The sequence below is a fragment of the Cinclus cinclus genome, chromosome 21 (assembly GCF_963662255.1).
Source record: "Cinclus cinclus chromosome 21, bCinCin1.1, whole genome shotgun sequence".
NCBI lineage: Eukaryota > Metazoa > Chordata > Aves > Passeriformes > Cinclidae > Cinclus > Cinclus cinclus.
The window spans coordinates 5,644,804-5,668,830 of record NC_085066.1 but is presented as its reverse complement, the minus strand read 5'-3'; the positions used below and the strand labels follow the sequence as shown (position 1 = coordinate 5,668,830).

The window sequence follows — 24,027 nt, the reverse complement described above, 5'->3', positions numbered from 1 at the left end:
GACATTAATTTGATGCCTGACAGAAGATGTTTTAATACATTCTTCTTAGCATGTAAACTATCATAGTATTAATGCTGTTGAAAGAAAAACCTGAATTTTAATCCTTTTTCCTAACAGCACATTATCTCAAAAAAAAAATCTATTAATGGATGAAATGAAACTGGTTGAGTTCTGCTGGCTTACTTGGCCTAGTGCTAGGAGCATCACAGCTTGTGGTATGTCACTCCTGACTGGACTCATAATTTCCTAGGCAATAGAACTGGATGCTGACTCATGAAATATTTGTGTTACCACAAAATGGAAGCTTTTCTGAACAATTCTCAGGTCATCTTGACAGTTAGAATGATTTCCAGTTGACATTTCCTTACCAGATTGTAAGAAATTGTGCCTTCTGAAGCTGATGCCTGTTCTCTCTCACTTTTGTTCTCATCCTAGTGGCCTTTCCTTGCTCATCCTAAAACAACAAGGCATCACTTCCCTGCAGTTTCAGTCCTTGAAGCAAATCAGTGCTGGCAACATCTACATCACAGACAACAGTAATTTGTGCTACTACCACACTGTCAACTGGACCAGCCTCTTCAGCACCCCCAGCCAAAAGACAGTGATCCACAGGAACAAAAGGGCAGAGAACTGCAGTAAGTACCTGCTGCTCACTGCCCCAGACTCACCTGGGGGCTTGTGCAACTCCCTGGACATCAGGGGAGCTGGGGTCATTTACAGCTTGCAAGGATTTGGCCCAGTCTGAGCTGGAAAATGAAATGTTTTAAGGCATGGACAAAGGAGAGGGAGCAGAGAGAATGAGCTGCTTCCTTAACATGATGAGAATGTTCCACTTAAACAGATATAAATTCTGAAGGCTGTGAATGGAGTGTTCATGCCTTTGTAGCCCTTTCCTTATGGAATGAGGTTGGTATCCTCTGCTTCCCCCACCCTAAGTGGCCCTATCTTAATCTGGAACTGTGTTTTTGGGACTGTTCCAGGGTGCCAAATTCTCCCTTTTCGTATTTGACCTATCTGATAAAAAACACTGCTTCAGGAAAGCTTGCATGCCAGTACCTAGGCTGAGATTGTATTACTGAAAAGCCAAAGAAAGCTCTATAGCACTTAAAATAACTTGTTTATATAGATATCAGGCAGCAAATTGCATTAATACAGGCATATTGTAGCAGCAAGGCAGTTCATTTTAAGCATCTGTTAGACTGCTTGCAGGAGAGGAGATTCATGAAGTTTCTATATGTTTAAGTGATATTGCTGATGTTTGTGCTCTGACCAGCCAAAAATGTTTGCTTTGGGTCTTTTCAAGCTGTGGTCCTATTTTCGACTTGCACTTTAGTTCTTTCTTTCTGTTGGCTTGAGTGGTTTTTTTGTTTGTTATTTTTTGAGGGATTTTGTTTCCTTTTTTTTTTTTCTCTCCCCTCCCTTTGGAGTGCTGTTCTGCTCTGTTTTGAGAGTGTGAATGGCTGTGCTCATCACTGTAGTGTAAGCCTACCTTCAGTGTTAGCTGAAATACAGCTGGAGCTTTGTCTCTGCTCAGTTACTTTTCTAATCTCTCCTACCATGGAAGAGCCACAGGAAGTGCAAAGTCTTGTTTGGTCATTCTCCACATGGTTTTGGTTGTGTGGCATTTGAATTTTTACAATTATTAATTTTATTAGGCTATTTCTTTACATGCAAGTTAAGAAAGCGAAGGTTAAGAAAATGCAATTTGCTGTCACTGCAGGCAGTTTTCACTGTGACTGTGCCTGAGGGTGTAGGGTTTTTTCCTGCCCTTGCACAGAAAGCCAGCTATAAAAATGGAGTATTTATTGGAAAATAGAGGTGCTGCCAAGAAGGATGGCACATCTGCAAGGGGATGTGGCACTGCTTTTTGCTTTCCCCTGCAGTGAAACAGGATCATGTGGTGAGAAACCACCTAGTTCTGTGCTAGGGCTCCAGTAACAACTGTGCTTTGTATGGCATGAAGAGAAAGAATCAGACTTTTTGGGATTTCCCATATGGAATTTTTGGGCTGACAGAACAGAAGCAGCTCAAGGTTTTGTTGACCATGAAAGAGTCACTAAGGTTATATTCCCAGATCTGAGTTGCTCCCATCTTGCCAGGAGGTACATGAACTTGTGAACCTTCTAGAGAGCACAGATTTCCTCTCCACTAGGTGAAAAGCTGCTTACTATGGGAGAAAAAAAATCAATTCTTGGTGCTCTGATGCTTTCTAACATCAGATTGGCTCTAGCTGTCTGATTATCATGCAGCACTTAATGAAAGAACAATCAGCTTTCCTTCATTCCTAGACATTTAATAGAAAAAGAAATAAGCAGTAATAAGGTGGAGCACAGGCCTCATGTCTCATACAGTAATGATTCCTCTTTTGCTTCAAGTTTTCTGTGACCTCCCCCATACTAGAAGGCAATGGGAATTCACTCAGGTGAGTTTTGTACAGTGCTTTTTCCCTTCATGGAGCAGTGTCCCAGTTGTTTCTCTCTTTTTGAGAGCTTTGGGACATAGCTCAACACAACAGTTTGGAACATAGTCTTGCATTAGTTGTCAGGGCTCCTTTGTCAAATACCTCTTTGCCCTTTCCTGGGATCACCCATTTTGAATCCCTTTGAAGCTGCCCCAGCTACTGAAACCTGGGCTTCCAGAGCAAATGGCAACTGGGGCGTGCTGTCACATCATCCTCTCACATGGAATGTCTTGTCACTACATTTGCACACAAAGGGAAAATGCATTTTCACTTTTATTTCACCTCTAGTTTGGTAGAGGAGAGGATTGAGGATTTATTGTAATAGAAACTTATTGTCCAGGAAGAAAAATATTCCTAAAGACATTTTAGGAGATTTAACACCGTGGGAATCTTAAAGAGGAAAACAAATCCCATTCATTTCCTCTTTAAGAAGTCACAACATAAGCTCCAGTACCAAGGAGCTGGTTTTTAAAATGGACTATCCTGTGTTCATTGAATGGGCAGTGTATAATGAACATAGGCCAGGTGAAACTCTCCAGCCCCCTTTGGAGCATCTGACATTTCCAGGATAGGCCAACAAGACTGGGCTCTATAGGAGAGTTTTCTGTGCACCTTCCACTGCCTGATGGTGTGGGATCTGAGTGACAGCCTCTAGAGTTTCCATTTCTGCCTTTCTGTACTGCTTTTGAGTTACCAATTTGAGATTTCCTGGCCAATGCACCAATTCTGTGGTGAAATTAGCACTGGTTAAATTGCCAGGGCACCCAATAGAATTATTTACTCATTTCTTGCTGTGAGATAGGATGAGGAGGAAGGCAAAACAGGCTCATACTTTGAAGGGCATGAAGAACTTTATTAACAGAAACTAAAAGAAAAATAGTAAGAATCAGAATAAAACTTACAGAACACTTGTTCTCCCCCCTACACTCTTTTCTTTCACACTGCTAATGTTAATAGAAACAAATCAGTCAGTTTACCATCTCTAAAATAGTCTTTGTCCCATTTACTTAGGGAGAGGAGTTTCTCTTCAGCCTCTGGAGACTTTTACACAAGAAAGCCCTCCTGTGGTTTCAGTTTCCACAAACAGCAGCCACCCAGGAAATCTGCAGTCATGAAATCCCCCCCATTTTTTCAGCCTTCTCACTGCTGGATTTATGGGCCATGTCAGCTTATGGGGCACACTTCAAGGATTAGCAGTTGAAGCAAAGGCTCTCTTCATCTAACTCTGAGGTCATCTGCATCTCTGGGAGCAGAGGTCTTCTTCCCTGGGGGCAAAGGGTCTTCCTCACTCTTCTCTCTCTCTGTTCCAACTTCTCATGGGATCACAGCTCCTTACTTCAGCACGAACGCCTCTGCTCATGCCTACAGTTAGAACATTTCATCCACCCCATCTACATTTCTGTGAGTTACAGGAAAAAGAAATCCTCTTCTATCAATCAGATCTTCTCCATAGCTTACAAGAGAATTTCAGTCCAAGGCATCATCTCATCCTCTCCTCTGGGACATGGCTCTTCCTTCTTGTCTGGCCTCAATGTCTCCATGCTGTTTCTCTGCATGATTTCATCTCTGTCCTTTTCTTTCACTCAAAAGTGAGGATGAAAGGTCTGCCAGTCTCATCTGTGCCCTGAAAGAGTTAATATTTTGCCCGTGGATTTAACTTTCCCAGTGGTTTAACAGGTTGTCAGTTCCAAAAACCAGTCACTGATTGGTTTTTGTCAGACATAGAGGAAACTCTTGGCAGCTTCTTCTTTTTAAAAATAAATATTTCTGTGGTTGTCTTCTTCCTTCCTCACTAAATGTCTTGTGTGCAAAACCAGCACACTTCTTTTTTTGTGTGAGTAAATATTTGGAGGGTCAGAATCCATGTTCTGTGGCAGAAATAGTCTGTTTGCTTGCATGGTAACCATCAGGGTTAACCACTTGTTAATAAAAATATCCACCAAATTTTTTTTTTTTTCCACATGGTTTTCAGTCAGGAAACCAGACTAAAAAAAAAAAAAAAGTTAATTATTACAGCTACTCTCAGCTATTTCTTATAACTTCTTTGTATATTTTGAGTCACTATTAGCTTGGTTTTTACTCTTTTCTACCCAGTTATTGTTAATGGCTTAAAGCAAATTGCAGCAAACTTTTTCTATCGATGTGTAGCTTTTATGAAAACTCATGTAAGAGCTCCCAAGATCTTCTAGCCACCATTGTATTCAAGTGACTTTTATGACCAATCACAAGGTCATTTCCGAGCCATTTAATGCTGTGTTCAGCTGATTCTACATCACTGAGGAAATACTGAAAAGTTGCAGGGGGATAAAATTTTCGTGGAAAATTTTGGCTTGAGTTAATGCTTGATCTTTGAGATAATACTGACATGATAGAGCTTGGGAAAACTGGTTTTATTGTTGTTGTTTTGTTTTGTTTTTTGTTTGTTTTAACTTTTTTTTCAGTGATGAAGACAAAGACAACAGACTTCAGCCAGTTGAAAATGCTCCAATATTTTCCTGCATGCAAAAATTACTTTATATTCCTCCTACCATCAATTATTTCATCCCATACCACTTCTTAACAATGTTAAAATAGTCCCCAAATCTTTCACGGCTTCCAAGATGGGTTTTTTTTTTTTTAATATGCTAAAAGCGTAGGCAGACTTCAGGGGACTTTTTTTTTTTTTGTAGCATACTGATTACAGGAGCAAAATATGTGTGCTTTTAATTTTTTTTTAAAAATCTAAAAAATCCATAACCCCCCAGGATGCTTTGGTGCTTTGTGTTGTCTTTGTGAGATGGTGCCATGCAGGGCCAGAAAGGGGGTGTGCATGGAAGGAATGTGACCTCTCCCTTCCCCACTTCCCTGCACACTTTCAGGGATAGAAATGTCAGTGTCCAAGCTCATGTGCACAGGGAATGGAACAAATCACCAAGGCAGGGGTAGGTAGATTTTACCTTTGCTCCATGCTGAAGTGAAAAATCTGCTTTTTATTTGTTTTTTTCCAGCATGTTTTTTTTTAGGGTTTTTTTAATGGACCAGTCAAAGGTGACTCATGTGAAATATGAGCACACACAAAATAAATGCAGGGAAAAAAGTGTTCCTTTATCCAAAGTTACTTGAACAATTGTCTCAGCTTTAGTGACACCTGCAGTGTAAGGTGAAGCCCTTCTAGCCAAGGGTTGTTACAGGTGTGATCATTATGAATTATATCAATCTAGCCACCAATTAACAACTTGAATAAATGATTACATTCATTACTGGGCATGATGTAAAGCTAATTGAAGTCTGCAGGAGTCTTTCTATTCAGTTTATGGAGCTTTGGATCAGGCCCAGAAGCATATAGCCAAATAAAAATAATTTTTCTTTTTTTAGTAGCTAATTTTCTTGTTTTCTGTTTAGGTTGGGGAAAAACGTTGAACCTTTCTGCTTCTAACCTGTGTGGCCCCATTAATAAAGAATGAACCCTTCTTCTAAAACTCCTGCCTAAATCCAGTTCCTGTCAAGAACATTATTATTATTATTATTATTTCCTTCCACATAAGGCTATGTGATGTGCTGGAGCTGCAGAACATGCTCAGCCCATGAAATGCCAAATAACATGTCAAAAAATTGAAACATTTCTTTAGCCATCCCCACAATTAAAGAATAGAAAGGTGAGAGAAATGAGTTTTTATAAATTGTCAAAACAACCACTCCCTCCTTGCCAAGGTTCTTTTATGAAAACATTTCAGGAGGCAGTTGTAATTTTTTTTCTGTTGCTTTTTTCATAAGACTACAGGCACTGTGTTGGCTACATTTCAGTGGGCTAATCATGATTTTCTATATTGAAAAGCTCTTTTAATTTGTATACAGTTACTCACTGTATTTTTTGAGCTATCTTATAATAATATCTCTTGTTATTTGCCAGGTATTTTAGTGAAATACTCTATGCGAATGAATTCTGATCCCAGAGTAGTTTGAAGGGTAAGAAAAATGAAAAGAAAGGAAATCACTAGTAGTAAATCACAATTACAAGTTAAGAAAAGGAGGTGAGAAAGCAAAAGGAGGTGAGAAAGCAAACAGGAGCAGTCTTTCTGTGATGAGTGTGGAAAACAAAATCAGAAGAGCTAGCAATATTCTTAAAATTAAAAATGAGAAATAAAGGGATCTCCAAATCAGTGCATGACAAAGATTGAAAATGAGTCATTCTTTAGAAAACAAGAAAACATATGAAACCATATAAAAAGTTTGTTTAATTGTTACTAGGATAGTTTCTGGGTTTGTGGTTTTTGTTTTTATTTGCAGGTTCAGGCAGTGGCAGCATGGTGAAACCTACTGACATCTGATAGTTATTATAAAAATGTTACTGTGCTTAACAGAAAGTCAGGTTAGGGACAGTAAGAGAAGCTGATTTTTGTGTCTCTGCTCATCCTGGCTGTGCTGGTCTGGCTCATTTGACTGCAGCAGCAAAGCTCAGGGAGGAGGACCAGGCATTTCTCTGAAATGGCCTCCTGAGTCACTCTTGCTGTGCTGGAATTTGTGATCATTATTATACTTTAAAGCATACTGAGCACCTGGAATCACTCCTAAATGAAATAGCTTGATATTTGGCTGTAAGTGGTTTGAGCCTTGTGGCAAAAGAAAAAAACGAAAAAGATATTTCTGACTACCTTATGGATGTTGGCATTAAAGGATGTGATATGCAAAAAAACCCAACTCGATCCCAGCCTTGATAAAGCGTGTTCAGGGTCTCATACCTGAGGTTATTTCTGGTGTATTGGGTAAGATTGTATTGTTTCTGATGGTTTAAAAAGCAAACAGGTGTCTGTATTGTTGCCATCTCTGATATTTCAGGTCCTTGCTGGGTTTAATGTGCTCAGTCCAGTGTGTAATACATTTGGTGTAAAACATTGCATTGTGCAAAAATAAATTCAAATTAATTCACTCCTTTCACATGCCAGAGTTAGGCTGAAAGTGCACCCAGATTTCCTTCAGATGCTGGAGAGAAAATGTTTCCATTTGCTCTTTGCTCATTTTCTCCATGTGTCACATAATCTAGATATTTACATAGAGAATTCTTTATATAAAATAAAAATACAGACTTAAAACGTTTGAAACAAACTTTCCCTTGAACCCTTAGTTCCTTGTGTGTTGTGGTGTAGGCTTGAGGGTTTTGATATAAAGGCTCTTTGGCTCTGCAGGTGCTTTTGCAGTAAATAATTTTTAAATCACCAGTAATGGTGTCTTTCCTTCAATTGTTTTAGCACTGTCCATAAGTTGTGTTTCAGGGAGTCCTCAATTCAGAGGCAGCATTTTATGTTTTAGTTTAATAGAATTTTAGTGGATTCAGACAATTGATTTTTTGAATCCTTTAAAATTTTGGCATTTACTGTGTCCTGTGTCAGGGAATTCTACAGGCTGATCTTTACCTTCCACAAAGGAAAATCTCAGATTTTAACCCTGTTGGATTCCTGTCTCTTTGAATGGCCATGAGGGACTTGGAAGAGGCAGTGAACAATTGTTTTGTGCTTACTCACCTCTTCCTTGCCATTTAGGATTTTAGAAGCTATAATCACGTTCTTTCTCCCCCACCTCTGAGGCTGCTCCTTTGTTCATTCCTGGTTTAGAAGCTCTTCTCTGGTTTTGCTCATCCTTGCATCACTCAAATATTTTTTTTTTTTTTTTTTTTTCTGAAAGGAGCAGACCAGGAGTACGTAGGACATTCCAGCTCTGTGTATTTGTGTTTTGGCACAATAGTGACTCTTGGTGCCTTTTTTTCCTGTCCCGTTCCTGGAGAGCGGGGACGTTCCGGGTGCGTTTCTGATCTTGTCGGGATGCTGACAGAAGGTTTTCTCTTGGGTTTGGGGGGGCTGTGAGCATTACTGACAGCACCCCTCCCTCTGCAGCCGCTGATGGGATGGTGTGCAATGAGCTGTGCTCCAGTGATGGCTGCTGGGGGCCGGGGCCGGACCAGTGCCTGTCCTGCAAGCGCTTCATCAGGGGCAGGACCTGCATCGACTCCTGCAACCTCTACCATGGGTAAGACACTCCCCTTGTGCTTTCCCCCAAAGCTGCTAATTAGCATTCCTGAGAACTTCAGCGAGCAGGTTATTTTGGGTTTGCATTAATCAGTATCTGGCCCCATCGCTAATATTACTGATTTTGGGTGAAACGTGTCCTGGGCTAAGATGTAAGGATTTCTAAATCTGGAGCTGTGTGGAAAGCTTTCTCTGGTATTCCACTGACTCAAGTTTTCATGCAGCTTCATCACCTTGCACCTTTTGCATTGCTGGTACATGAACAGTTCAATTTAGGAAAAAAGTTACAAAAAAAGCCCTCATTGTTTATCCTTACTTGATGCCCTCATTCAGAACCACACAATCGTATTTTTTTCAGATGAGTTGGATTCAGGCATCTGATTAAAAAATTCTCTGAATAAGGACCCCAAAGTAGAAAAACTCACCCTCTTTTTCATAATGCACTGTGTAATTGTACACACAAATATAAATTTTGAAATCCAACAGGAGTTCTTGCCCCTTTTCCTTTTTGCTGCTTATACTGGGGGAATACCTCCACAGCACAAGGTGGTTGAATCTGCCTTACGACAAAGATAAAACTGAACTGAGCCAAATGAACTCCCACATATGCATGAAAATATTCTCAACCCTTCCATCTGGAGAAGGCTTGCAAAAAATACTTTGTCAGAGCATAGTTCTTTATGTTTTAAAGGTTCTTTTGACTCCTCTCCCTTCACCCCCCAATAAGAAGAGTTGCAGACTCAAGTTGTGTTGTCAGTGCACTGGAATAAATTGGTCCCCCCCTTGGTGTCCTTTGCTGCCATGGAGCCTGTCACAGTAAGAGGATGATGAGATTCAATCATTCTGTTCTGTTCTGTTCTCTGTCCATCAGGAAAGGATATTTACACTTTCCACAGGCTCAGTCCTGTCCTAAATATGTGAAAATATTTGTAACCTGGGCTAGGGGAGAACTTTTTTGTTTGTGGGAGAGCTCTGCATGCTCATGTTGTAGGGCAACAACAGTTCTTCAGGGTGAGGTCAAGCTGTATTTGACATCTCTTTTAGTCCTCAGCAGGAAAAATCCACTCCCAGAGCCAGGGAAGGGTGAGCACTCCAGTGAGGCTTTCCTGAGCTCAGTCCTGATGTCCTCAGCAGATCCTAATGGCTGTAGAGGAATGGAGGGTGAGCAGTGACCAGCTGAGCTCAGAGCCTTCACCCTTTACCTGGATGCTGCTGGAGCCCCCTAACATGAGTGCACAGCACATCTCTGACTGGTTAATGCAGATATTGTAATTGGTTAATGCAGCAAGATGGCATCCACCTGCAAAGCTTGGGTTGGTCCACTCTGAGCCTACTGCAAAGATTTGGCCTGTCTTTAGTGGGGGAGAAACAACTTGTTCACACATGAATTCATCTTGGCCTGGGACAAGGTGGGATGGACTGTTGGGAGAGTGCTGGAGGTTTGTGTTGAGGGGTAACTGGCAGCTGAAGTGTTTGAAGGAAGAAATTCAACCTGCCATCACTACCTTTTTTCTCCCTTAAAAGTGGTTAATAAAAAAAAAGTCAGTTGAGTGGTAGTTCCTTGTGGATACATGAAATAAATGAGTAAAAGGTTTTGTTTTGACATTTTATAGATTGAGACTTCAGTCTAGAATTATTACTGAAAACATTATGAGCCTTTTGGAGAACAGGCTTTAAAACATGTGTTCGTAGAGACCTACCTGCAACAAGGTCAGCTCTTTCATCAGTGCTCACATGAGACAAGGGGCTTCCTGAATGTGAGCCACGAGTGATAATCCTGTAGATGAAAATCAAGTCAGGAATTCTGTCCTGTTAATGAAGTCTGTGCTTCTTAATGAGAGGAAGGCCCCACTTTGGTTTTATGTTGGTGAAGAAGGTGTCTCTGCTTCCCATGGTGGGCACTCTTCAGCTGCTGGGACAGGCTGCTGGGCTCGGTGCCCCTGAGATCAGCTCCATCAGGTGAACACCCTCCAGGTGAGCTCAGCTTTGGGCTGGGGTCAGATTTCTCCTAACCTACCTGCAAAATATCTTCTCAGGGAATTCCGAGAATTTGCAAATGGTTCTGTCTGTGTGGAGTGTGATCCCCAGTGTGAAAAGATGGAGGAAAACATGATCACGTGCTACGGGCCGGTAAGGGCAAAGCCTGCTATGTTTGTTGGGTTTGGGGTTGTTTTATTTCCTCTGGTTCAGGGGAGCTTGCAGTAGTGTGCTGAAGGACAGGGTCTTCCTGCTTACACACTTCAAAGCAGCTACTGCAGATCAGTGAAAGAAAAGCAGAAAACACACATGTTCTGCATGTATGGGAGGAGTTCTGTTTGTGCTAATTTGGTGCTGGGAATAAATTGCCTTGGATCTGCCTGCTTAAGAAAGTGATTTTAAAAGTTTTCCTTTTATTTCCTGAGTTGACTTGATGCTTTAGTGGTACAGATGCACACAATTTTTACAGACAGCGTGCAGTTGGGATTTGAGTGCCCTCTTTTATCCCTATTTTCATTCTTTATACTCAGTTCTGCCCTCGTTTCCCCCCCTGCCAAAAAAAGTGGAGGAATTTGTCTCAGTCTCTCAGTTTGAACAATATGTTGGGAGGTTTTTTGTACTTAAATAGCTTTAAGTTCTTTTGATAAATATTTTTCATGCATCCTAAATGATGGTTAATTCTTTCTAACCTTTATAATGGCCAGTAACTTTTCTTTCAAAGATTATTGCTCATTTGGGAGATAGAAGTTGTCTCTTTCTTCTAGTTTTCTGTTTATTGCCAAATCACAATTATGCTGGAAACGAGGAGTTGCATTTTAGGCTCTTCGTAACTGAGAAAATGCATCCCTTTATTTCCTTATTTCTGTGTCTTACTTTATGGGAAAAAAAGGGTATAATCTTTTTTCTTACAATACTGTGTTTTTCTGCAATACAGCCATAAGGCAAGAAGCTAATGCTTTAAGTGTTCAGCCCATCAGGGAAATTTGGATTTGTAGCAGGGCTTACGGACATAAAATCCTAGGCCAATGCTCAATTTTCAATGCTCTGAACACCAGATTTAGTTATATCATCACAGCTTTAAAATTTAAGTTTTACACTGTCCAGGAGTCTTGGTTTCTTGCTCTTAACAATTTGGTCTTCAATATATATTAAGAAAAGAAACCTTGTAGTTCTTCAGTCTTGCTGTGAGCAGATGCCATATGCAGAATGCTTGTGGAAAATAGTTCTGGAGTACAGAGGGAGGAGATCCCACTGAAGGGCTTTGCAAAGGTGCTTCAGTACTGAATAATGTAGCAGGAAATTTAAAGTGGGCACTGACTTCATTGTATTAAGCACACCAATAATATTAAGAAGCTCATCTAGAAGCTGGTATTTAGCCTTGCATTCTACAGAGGAAGTTAATGGCCAAAAGCACCAGGATTTATACACCTGCTGCTCCCTAAGAGAGGCTGGAACCGTGCAGGTAATTCACTGCTCCTTGGGAAGAGAGGCTGCTGCAGTTGCTGCTGAGTGTGTGCCAGTGCAATCCTGGTGCAGCAGGAAAGGACAGAGTAACTTGAATGCGCTGCATTTCTTTCTTCCACGCTCTCCAGGGACCTGACCACTGCACAAAGTGTTTCCATTTCAAGGATGGTCCAAACTGTGTGGAAAAATGTCCTGATGGCTTGCAGGGGGCCAACAGCTTCATTTTCAAGTACGCCGACGAGGATCGGGAGTGCCACCCGTGTCACCCGAACTGCACCCAAGGGTGAGTGGGAGCTCTGTGCAGGGAGCCCTCCTAGCCAGGTACTGCTCCTAGCACAGGGTGCTTCACAGAGAGTCTGGCCTAGTAAAGCACCTGTCCCACTCCTGAAATGAGCGTGCACTAGGAATTTAACCTTTGATTTTTCAGGTCTCTCCTGGCGTTCAGGTTTTAGTCTTGAACGCCCAGCAGCTTATTACAAAAACCTCCTTTTGAAGACCACAGAGAAGAACTTTCCATAGCAATGCTCTCAGCTTTCCTTCTACACTGGTTTGTAGCAAATGCTGCCCTTTCACTTAATATTAGGCCTGTGAAATGACTTTATTTTTTAGTATTTGGTCCTTGACAGAACCTCTGCTAATTGGTATTGTTGAACTAAGCCTGCAGCACTACTGTGAGGCAAAAGTGCTCCCCTTTTCTTGCAGGGACTGATGCACAGAGTCTGAAACCAGACTTTTTACAGGAATCTGAGACTGAGCATCAATTTCAGAAGTCCTGTCAAAGTGCCCAGTATAATTTGTTACACTTGGAATAATACAGCCCATGGATCTGAGCCAGAATTAAGAACCTGTGCAACACAGCAACAATAGTCACATGCACACTTACAGTTCTGCACAGGCCATGTAAGTTAGTACTGCCTTTTCCATGGGGCAATTCAGAGTGCCCAGCATACAAAGAGAGGAAGATGCAGCAGTGGGAAAAAGAGAAAACATCAGCCAGCGAAATAATCTTTAACAAGAGGCTCTTATTGTTTAGCAGCTAAAATTAAACCAGTAAATTATTCAATGTAATCTTGATGTCAACAGCTGTTGCCATTCAAAATGAGACCTTTTGCTGGTTTTGCAAATCTAATTACAATAGAGCCATTAGGGAAATGAGAGGGAGATCACAGAGACACAGCCAGGATCTGTTACAGATTTGTCTGCCCCTCAGACACTTGAAATCAGTTTCGCAATGAGAAAAGTGCTGCTTCTGTGGAAGAAGAGGGTGAAAAGAAATGATATTGAAAGATGAGCTCAGTCCAGGAGCTCTGGTCCTGACTTTCATAGATGGAGAAGGTGCCAGTGCTGATCTAATCTGACAAGACCACGGATGGGTGATGGATTTGTCTGCCCAGCATAGGAAGTGCCTTACAGCTCTCCTGGCCTCCAGGGAGCAACACTTTCCCCTCTTCCCTCCTCCTTCCCGAGGAGTTCTAACTGACCCAGCTGTTTCTGGTGTTCGTGGCCCAACTGTGTTTCTCCCAAACCAGGAAGGGAGCAGAAGGTTTTCCATGCCTTTCCACTTCTCCATAAGCATTTGTATTTTTAGCAGGTGGTTGTTCTTTTTTATCCAGCTGGATCGAGAAGGGAAGTTCTTACGTCTTGTGCTGCAAGACATTCTAGTTCATACACAAATATGAAGGGCATTAGGCAGTTCTAGCTGACCTTGGCAGTACTCATAGGCAACCATTGCTGACACAGGGTTCCCTTATGCCAAGTGATGTTGTCCTTTTAGTCCTTGGACTTTCAGTTTTCCCTCCTTTCTGCTTTATCCTCCTGATTAGGTGAAAGAATGTCCCCTCGTGTGCCCATCCACAGAGAAAGGACAAGTTAAAGGGCCAAAACTTTCCCCCAGTTATGTGCACAAAGGTGTGATCATCTCCCAGATGAGGAACTATCCCTTTTCCGTGACACTAATACTATTCCCTGTGGAAATCTTTGTCCTCTTATTAAAGAGTTGATGTGTCTATTCTTAGGTATTTTTTTTTTATCCCTTAGAAAAAAAAATGCTCTCTACCCCCCATGTCTGGGTAAGCATGGCTTACTATCATTTTTTTTTAATGTTCCTAGAGACTTTGTGGCATGTGATTATTTTAATGAAGCTATTAATGACTGTCCAAGATGCTTGGGGTTTGCAGGTTGCCCATCTTCTTGCCAACATTGTCAGAGGCTGAATATGCCCACAAAGAAAAGGAAAAGCAGTTACTCTCACCTTTCTTCCTTCAAGGCTGAATTCTCTAGTTTCATACCCTTCCTTTAGAAAGTAGTATTTAAATTCCCTTCAGTCATGGTTCTTCACTGAAATTGGTTGTGGAGACAGCACAGCTTGCTGTTTGGCTCATGGCTGAAAGGTAGAGAGAAAACGTAATTCTGCTTCATCCTGCACATCTGTTCTCCTGGCTGCCAGACCAAGTGCTGGAATAAAACCAATGCCCTCTAGTACAGCTGGGACACCCCTCCAGAAGGGTTGAGCTGCTGCAGGGCAATGCTTCCCAGTATGGTATTATCTCATTGCTGCAGTACTGCTCTCTATGAGTCAGGCTGCTTTATGAAATAGATTATTAGTTCTCATGTGATGTTTCCAGTCATCCCCACCAGTTGTCACTAAGGAAGGATCTATCCCACCTCTGTTTCCTGTATTTTGCCACAAATTCCATCTTGGCACTTTGCAGAGGACTGCTTTAGTGAGATTTGCTAGCACCATTCTCCCCTCTTATTCAAGTATAATGACTGCTTCTCTTAATAGGTGTGTAATTATCCAGCCATGTTAATGGTCTTGCATTGACCAGAAGAACTGTCAAACAGTGACTTCCTTGGGTGCAACAACTGTGCTCCTGCCCTTGCATCCCTGTGATAAGTGTCAGCTGTTTGAAGCCAGTTTGGAGCAGATCTCAGGCATGTGGGACAGCTATCCCACTTAATTCAAGAGATTTGGAAAGCGTTTGGCACCTCTTCTAGCAGAGCTAGCCAGAACTGAACACTTCCACAGGCATAAAATACTCATTGTACAACAGCAAGTGACAGCCTGCTTCCTTGCTGGGCAGGACACAGATGGGAGATCTCACTGGACACCTCCCCTCATCATACAAATGGGTTTTGTCACACAGCCTTTTGAAGGGAGGGCATTCCTCCTCACCAAAATGCTCTTTTTTTTTCCCTTCTAAACCATGACCAGAGAAGTCAGGGGAGCTCCAGCAACAGTGTGTGGCCCTGAAGGGATTTGAGGGCAGAAGCACTGTGTTTCCTCTAAAGCTTAGGTGCATTTTTAGCAAGAAAATTTGAATTCCAGATGAAAGAATATTGCAAACACACTCTGGATAGGAAGGACTGTTGCTCTTTTGTTTTGCAAAATTTCCTCCTTCCAGTTTAAATTTGTTCCTCTCACCATGAGTTCCTTTCACCTGTCTGCTCAGTAGCCTTTGGGTCTGATTTTATCCATAACAATTGTTAGAGTGACCACCACAAAAAAAGATTTTTCTCCTGCCTAGAGATAATCCACTTATACCATTGTAAGATCAGGGGTTTTTTTTTGTTTTTGTTTTGTTGGGTTTTTTTGTTTTTTGTTTGTTTGTTTTTGTTTCCAGTGACCAAGATTTTTGAGAATTCATCTAGCAAGGAATGCCTTTGCTACTCCTGTGCAGTTAAGACCCCATCTTTCAATCTGAAAGTTCATAAACAACAATATTTCTGGATTGTTTCTGGGGGAGGGGGGTAGCCTGTTGTTACTGCAATTTTCCAAACCACACATTTCCTTTCAGAGGATGACTATCTGTTAAGCTAGGATGTGCTCCGAGTGTAATTCTCTAGATAAGTTGTATTGCATTTTTGTAATGTACTGAATATATCATTAATAAATTGGCATGTACCAATTAACCAGTTCATTTTACAGAACCAACTTGGAAAAGAAAACATCATCCAGGCTTCAAGCAGAAGAAACAGTGGGTGTGAACGGGGTTACCAGCATGATGTATGATTGTGTCAGGCTTATGTGGGTCAAAAAGCCTGAAATGAAGGCAGTTCCTTGCTGGGGAAAAGCACCTGAGGACTTGGTGGTACAAAATACCCTGTTAATAAATATTGCCATGACTCATACAGTGTTGTACTTTCCTGCATGTTATCAAGACAGGGGTGAAACTGGGAACTGCCTAAGCAGGAGTAATAGAATTGCACCTGGACAGAATTTGCTCTTTGGGGAAGCCAAGTCCACAGAAGACGATTACAATTCGAAATAAAAATTAGTGATATTGATTTTTATTTAGATACTGATGGACCTGTGTGAGGTCCAAACAGTACAAATTTGGATTCTATCCTGTTCTCCAAATGTACATGTGAAGTGACTCCAAGACAACAGGCTCTTGATGTCAGTCTGCCAGTTGTCTAAACTAGTAGCAGGCTCTCAGACCTCGAATTTCAAGATGCCCTTCTTGTTATTTATAGCAAGAGTCTGAGCTCAGCTTTTCTTGGCATGGTAGGAAATGGACAATTTGAGCAATTCTTCAGCCTCCTTCATTGCTGAGCTTGTTTTCTCCAAATTGCTGAGAATGCCATGAAAGGAAGAAACACTGGCTGTGTTTGAGATGGGTCAGAATTCAGACAGTCCTGAATTCCAAAGTCCTGATGCCCAAGACAGTGAAATTCCAAGAATTCTCCCTAAGTTTTTGTTCAAGTGGAGTTTTTGAACTCTGTTTAAATAAACCCCTTATCTTTATGCATTATCTGGATATTTAACTCATCCTTTTTATGTCTGCACGTATGCTGGAGGAAGCAATCATTGAGGAAATCCTTCCAGTTTGTGTTTGCATGTCAGAGTAAATGTCTCATGTAAAAATAAAATTCAGGTAAACAAACACGGGGTAAGGTTTACTTGGTCTGCTCTCCCTGATGAGCAGGTATGGGGAAATTGAATTCACTGACTTCATTTTATAATGGCAGAGTGATACCAATTTAAATGCAGAAAAAGCTGAGGAGTGGCAAATGATGGTGAAGCAGAAAGAAGGTCTCGTGGCAGCTTATTTGAACTCTCAGATTTTTGACATGCATATCCTTCCATCAAAGCCAATCTGAAAACCAGCAAACTTTAAAAGAGTTGGGGATCACACCTTAAATTAAAAATGCCTCAACAGAAGTAAGTTGCAGTCTATTACTGTGTCAGACCACCTCTCCCACCTGTAGTAGGTGTGCAGCCAAAGGGCCTGTTAATAACATGGCTCTGAGATCTTGTCAAAGAGCTGGCATCAATGGTTTGGTCTCCTTAAATGCCAAGGGTTAGATACTCCCCATGGCTGGAGTGCCTAGCTGTGCCTGCAGCCCTGAAGGGGGGTTCAGGTTGTTTTGACCCCTAAAAGCTCAACTTCAGGTCTCTGAGAATCCTGACTGCTCTGTAAATGTGTGTTTGACTTGCTGTTTGAATGCAGGGGACCAGGGTAGCAGTCCTGCCTTTATGGGGGCAAGGGAAGTCCACACGTGCCACACGTGTGTTCTGCAAACTGTTTTCCATGGCTGTCTTTTAGTGGTGCTGCATTTAGTGATTCCTTGCATTTCTGGTGCCTTTGGTGAGCACCTGCTGATTGTGCAGGTGGAGGACTTTTGGCAGCATCTAAGGAAAGCAGAATAAAATGTCTGAATCAGCAGACACTATTTTACTGTGGTTTTTGTTGCTGGAATGTGATCCTTGAACTTCCCTGTTAAAGAAGTATATTCAGCTTCCAAAATATTTCTGCAGTTACCCCGACTGGGAGCTTAAAACAAAATGGAATTACGATAAGAAAAGCAAGTTCTGGGTTGTATTCCTGAAAGTCTCAACTTGTAAATTAAGAGCTTTTGTGCAGTAATCACTGGTTTGATGACTCATAAAAACATGCAGGAAAAGCAACTCTGTTGTCAGGACTCCCACGTGTGCAAGTGAAACCTGCCTTAAGTGTTGTTTGAGCCAAGATACGTCGCTCCTTGCAGTGCTGTTGCTGTAATTGTTCCTCTTGCCACAAGCTATAATTTGTTGGTGACACAGGTCTCTCTCAGAGAGAGAAGAAGAGCTAGAATTAAGACCGCGAAGGTGACTCCTGCTCGTTGGATGCGTAAATAACAGAAGTCTCTCTTTCTCTCCCCGTTTCCACTCTGGATTTGCTGCAGGTGCATAGGGCCACACCTGGAGGACTGCATTGGGCTGATGGATAGGTACTGGCTGGGTGCTGGTTGCCTGTGTGTCTCCATCCCAACACGTGTGGACAAGGGCGCATGCCTGTGCATGTCCCGGGCTGGCAGTGACGTGGTTTGTTCTGTAATTGCCTGCAGGTGTAGAGGCCCCTCTAGCCATGACTGCATTTTCTATCCATGGACACGGCAGTCCAGCCTGCCCCAGCACGCTAGGTAACATCCCCACCCCATCCCCCGTGCCACAGCAGTGTCATACTACCCAGTCTGAGCACGCTGAGCTTGTCCCAAAGTGACATCTGCCCCTCCACGTCCAAATTGGCTTTTCCCTTTGGAAGGTAATTCAATACTCCGCTCATTTAGGCTCATTCGAAAATGCCTTTTATAAAATGGTTTTCATTTTTTGCTTAAATCAGTATGGATTAAATTCTGAAATTTCCTGTAGACATTCGTGTCTCCAGTGTAAAGTTTATTAGATGGTGGAAATTCTGGTTGAATTGGAATTCGCTTGTTTTCTCTTTTTTTGTTTTTGGTTGTTTTTTGTTTAAGACAGAATTTAAAAGCAAATTGACCTCTTTCTTCCATACACCTTCCCATGAAAAAGTAAATCTTTTAGCAAAACCAAATTTCTTCCTTAATTCACGTAAAACTATTATTTGATTTTTTTTTAATTTTAAAATGAAAATTGTAACCTTCCAGCAATTTTATGTTTTAGTAATGACAATTGAAACAAATTAGTAAAGTAGGCTTTACTCTGTATTCTTTTTCATTAAAGCCCTACATTGCCATTGAGTTTGTTCATTCTTAAATTCAAACTGGTTAATATGACTACTAGGCTTTGGGATTACTCTCCTCTAAAAAAAAAAAAAAAAAAAAAAAGCATAACTTCAGTCAAACCCACCTCATTAAGGATTTCAATATGAGTTTATTTCTTGTATTTTTCAAAAGGTTTTAAGGCTGCCTTTCCTTCTTAATTCTGTACATAATGTGAATATATCTGTTTCTAGCTTATGGAGGAGAACATATTTGGACTTGAAAAACAGTGCACTATAAATGTTGTCAAATGGAATATTTGTTTATTAAATCACTATCAGTTCTGGCTTAATTCATTAACCAATGAATAAGCAACAGAAGATGATGTTTTCAGTATTTCAATGTTTTGTTTTAATCTTTCTGATCTGGGATATCCAGTTTCAGATACTTCTATGGGGCCTCATTTTCAGATGGACTCATCCAAATAGAGCTGCCCCAGATTTAAGGGTCCCAGTTTCATCAACTTCACTCACAGCACAAATACAGAAAAAAAAAAAAAAAAAAAAAAAAATTATTATTATTATTATTATTATTATTATTATTATTATTATTATTATTATTATTATTTCCTTAAGTTTAAGGGCCTTACCAAGCTAAAGAAATTAGAGGAATTGTTTTACTCTGTTCAGTGGTTTTATGCCTGCTCCATTCAGTCTGAGGGTGAAAGCCCTCAGATTTTTCCTCTTTCCTTTGGATCTGATGGATATTTTTTTACTTCTTTGCTTGTTGTTTGCTTGCTGAATTCATTTTAGGAAAATTTGCACTGTGTTGAACTGTCAGTATGTATTCTTTCACTTTCAAGGCAAAGAAGGAAACTTCATACCTCTATATTAGATTTGTGAAATTGTGCCTTTTTTTTTTTTTTTGTGAAAACGGTTTATTCTGTTTGGGCTAAAAATGGGCAAAACTGCATTGGCAAAGTGGCACTTTTTAGGGTTGTTACAGTAAGCTTTCAAATCCAAAATGGATGTGTTTAGATAGAACTTTCTTCATGTCCCCTTAACAATTGTGCACCCTCCTGATAGTTATAAATCTTTAATTAATAATCAGTCTATTGACTGATTGACTGTTGACCTTTTCTATTGACTTGAGTGTTTTTCCATTGACATGATTATCAGTGAGTAGAAGGGGACAGGACTTTCTGCTGTTCAGCAGCTGAAACTGAGAGTAGGGCTTTAACCCAAACAAGTGATTCCTCATCTTCTCCTATTTCCATTTTCATAGCAGTGTTGCTTTTCTTTCCAGTTTTTTAGATTGCAAATTGTTTATGCCATGATCCATTGACTTGAGGGCTTTTGTAAGAGTCTGGTAGAATAGCAAAATAATTCTTTCTGTCATGTTTAATAAAGATGAATCAGATGTGCATCACATGGCTGGTTTTCCAAATGACTGATGAAACTTCAGGTTTTTTGTTCATCTTTAGTCCCTTCAAGTTTGTGGGAAAACAATCTTACTTTTGGCAAAGCATTTCTTTCTGCATAGTTTGGTTTTGGTTTTTTTAACCTTTAGGTTTCAGTAGAGTTGTGTCCAAAAGAACAGCTCCTTATGCAGCTTCCTGTGGGGATTATTCCTGTGAGCTTTGATTTTGGTTCCACTGTCCATACCAGTCTTTCCTAGGAATTACCAAAGCAAAGATAGAAAGCAGAAGAAGGCTGGAATTCCCCAGGATGCCCAAAGGAGTTATCCATCCTCCTTTCCTGCCTCTTATTACAATGACACTCCTCCTTTTGCTACTTTCTGGCAGTTGCATTCAGTGTTTTTTGTGGTTGGAATAACACATTCCAGCATATTCTGGAACAATCTGCAGAAAGATTACTATGTCTGCTCCCAAGATTGGGATAACTTTTGTCTGAAAGGATGATTGAAAAACTATAAAAATAATGCTCTGCTGGTCATGAAGAAAATACTCTAGACAGTCAGGAAAGGCTGGTTCCTTTCAAGTTCACCAGAAAAATGTGGCTAATGCAGTTATTGGAATGAGACTGTGGACAAAGTTTTTATCTAAAGTATGAATTTTGATTGGTTTATCCTTGCTAGTCTTCATTCACCTTAATACTAGGAGAGATCATCAAAGGACGAGTGAAGTTTCTGTTTTCTGGTGTGTGTAAAATTGTATGTCTAAAGATGTGATCAGGAGCATGTGTTGGATGTGATAGGAAAGAACCAGCACCAGCACTGCTGCTGCTGGTCTGAGTAAGCTGGTGTCTCTGTTTCCACCCCAAGAAAATTTCATTTACATTTCCCTTTTAACTAACAGAAACTAATTAGCCAGGCCCACTATTGTCAAGTGCTTAAATAGAATGTTGTGTAGATGTTAACTCTAATTACAATCCTATTGCTAGCTTTGTATCCAAAAAGGATGCTCTCTCAACAAATCATCACTTCCTCAACAACAACAACAAAAAAGCTGGTTTTATCTACTGCATATGTGCACAAGAGCTAATTAACAGTAAACCCTGTGTAATGCAGGCAAATCCTTTCATAGCTGTTTTGTACCCTGTCACAGTATGACTTGAACAGAATTTCACAGCAGCTCTCTGTAGCTGGTGGGGAAGGGAAACCACCTCCAATAAACTGCTTATGTTCATGGCTTTCCTGGTGCTCATGCTCCATATGCTCTCTGGTTTATATAATAATTACAGTTATTCTGGAAGGGCAGAGGATCTCTGTATAAAACGAGGGAAAATAAGATCTGTGAGTACCAGCTAAGCTATGTTGGTTGGTTGGTTGGTTGGTTGGTTGGTTGGTTGGTTGGTTGGTAAAAGATGCTACTTTTGAAAGATTCTTAATATGGAGTATTCTGAAGCTGTATCAGAACAGAGCAGTTGAAGAAACAGGTTTATTTTTTAAGAATCCAGACTAGAAAAGCAGGCAGTTTCAGATCCTCGCTCTGTGGGTTGCATAGATCTTACACCTCATCAAACAGGACAAATTCACAGAATCACAGAATGAGCTGGGCTAGAAAAGACCTTTGAGATCATCAATTCCAACCTGTGACCTAACACCACCTTGTCACCAAGGCACTGAGTGCCACATCCAGTCTTTTCTTAAACACTTCCAGGGCTGGTGACTCCAGCACCTCCCTGGGCAGCCCATTCACCCTTTCTGTGAAGAACTTCAGAATGCCCAACCTAAACCTCCCCTCTGTCCTCTTGTCCCATTGCTTGCTGCCTGGGAGAAGAGACCGATCCCCACCTGGCTACAACCTCCTTTCAGCTTCATGAAAGAGATTGGTAGAAAAATCCCAGTTCTGTGGGAGAAATTGCCTCTACTGAACTGGTTCTGAAGCCAACTTTTGCTGGTGTTTTCCTGCCTGGAGCTTTAGGAGGAGTACATTTAGAGTACCCCTGTGACATGAATGGAAGTCACTGCGGTGATAATGTGACCTCCTCCATTTTTTTACCACTTCCACATTTTAAGCCTTGGTCTTCTTGTGAAAAGGTGTAGGTGGGTATTTCTTCTTTCCTGTTGTAAAGATAGAATCCTAGAATGGTTTGGATTGGAAAGGACCTTAAAGGTCATCCTGTTCCAATCCCCCCTGCCTTGGGCAAGGCCACCTCCCACTGTCCCAGGTTGCTCCAAGCCCCATCCAACGTGGCCTTGAACCCTTCCAGGGATGGAGCAGCCACAGCTTCTCTGAGCAGCCTGTGCCAGGGCCTCAGCACCCTCACAGAGAAGAAGTTCTCCATATCTGACCTAAATTTCCCCTCTTTCAGTTTGAGGTCTGACCACAGCTAATAAATCACTCGTTTTGTTAAAGTTTCTGTTCTGTACCATGTTCAGAAAGATTTGTCTGTGACCAGTGAGGGTTTGTGCTTCATCTGCTTTACTCAGCAGGATTGGATGGTATGGACTCATGGTATGGAAGGACTAAGTAGGGTATGCTATGGAGAGAAATAAATTTTTAAGGTCAGAAGAGTGAGAGAACTGGAAGCAATTCTCACACAATGCTGTTTAAAATCTGTTCTGTGGCTCCAGTTGTTTGAGAATTCTGTTGAGAGAGCGTAGGTTAGAGTAAGGTCAGAAATCTGATGTTTCTAGAAGTTTGTTATACAAGGAGTAGAATGTGAGCAATAAACTCTTGCAGATCTTGATACTGTTGATATTCATTGATCAAGTTTCTCAGCAGCTGTGCTCGCTTTTGATAGGAAAGTTCTTTGTTTGGAAAACTGACTAAATTATCTGTACTGAAACTATGAGCAGAAAGAATGATGAGTGATAAAGGCCAAATGTGATAGGTCACTGCTGGAAGAAAAGAAGCAATAGGAAATGCAAATTAATAAATGGTTTGTTAGAATGGAAAACAACACACAGTGCCATTGCAGAGGTCATTGCTTTTGTTTCTCATCACCCTTGTGTTGTGTTTCTGTATTGATTTGTCTACATAAATAATATACAATGCAGAAATAAAATTGTGCCATGGAGAAGTGACCTTATTATAAAGTTACAGTATATATCTCACCACTCTCCAGTGGGTTTCTCTCATGGTTAGAAATAAGGATTTAATTTAGGTTTAATGTTGTTATAAATTAATTATCTATTATTAAATATATATTTGTAGAACTTTAGAAATATGGAAGATGTAGGATTGTTTAAACCTCAGTGAATGGTTTCTTAATAATTCATTAATATTTAATATATAATAAATCAGAACTAAAGCTTGTGGTCTTCCAATCTACCTGTGCAGTGCAGGACTTGCCACTCTTTCTTAGTTAGAAAGATTTACATGACAAATGTATTTGAATTGAGAGCCCAGCTCAGACTCAATTCTCTGCAATCTGGTTTACTCCTTGTGACCTTACACTTAGGTGTGAAGGAGCTGCAATTTCTGCATGAAATGGGAAGCTCTTGGCTGGGGCTCTTTAGAGCAGCACATCCTCCCCCTGTTTGCTTTTCATTGCCTGTTTAACACCAGTTTCCTGGAATGATGGAGAATAGAACAATGCAGGGCAGATGAAAATTTGCACATTGACATTACCTTTTTTGTTTGTTTTACCAAAATGTCTGTTTATTTCTCAGTTGATTTGCAGCACTGGATTAAAACTAGCAGATAACTTGCTAATGATGATAATATAGTTGTCTGTCAGTCCTTTTCATTTGTTTTTGCAGGAATGAAAATACCAG

The 24,027-nt window shown here is 40.8% G+C and overlaps 1 protein-coding gene across 2 annotated transcripts in view; it reads left to right on the top strand.

Moving 5' to 3' along the window:
* ERBB4 (erb-b2 receptor tyrosine kinase 4) overlaps positions 1-24,027 on the top strand; it is a 552,024-nt gene that overhangs the window by 418,731 nt on the left and 109,266 nt on the right. For both annotated transcript variants that reach the window (XM_062506761.1, XM_062506760.1), the window contains exons 12-16: positions 436-635; positions 8,329-8,461; positions 10,497-10,590; positions 12,030-12,184; positions 18,232-18,306. In XM_062506761.1, coding sequence (XP_062362745.1) covers positions 436-635; positions 8,329-8,461; positions 10,497-10,590; positions 12,030-12,184; positions 18,232-18,306 — 657 coding nt within the window. The remainder of the gene's footprint in view (positions 1-435; positions 636-8,328; positions 8,462-10,496; positions 10,591-12,029; positions 12,185-18,231; positions 18,307-24,027) is intronic.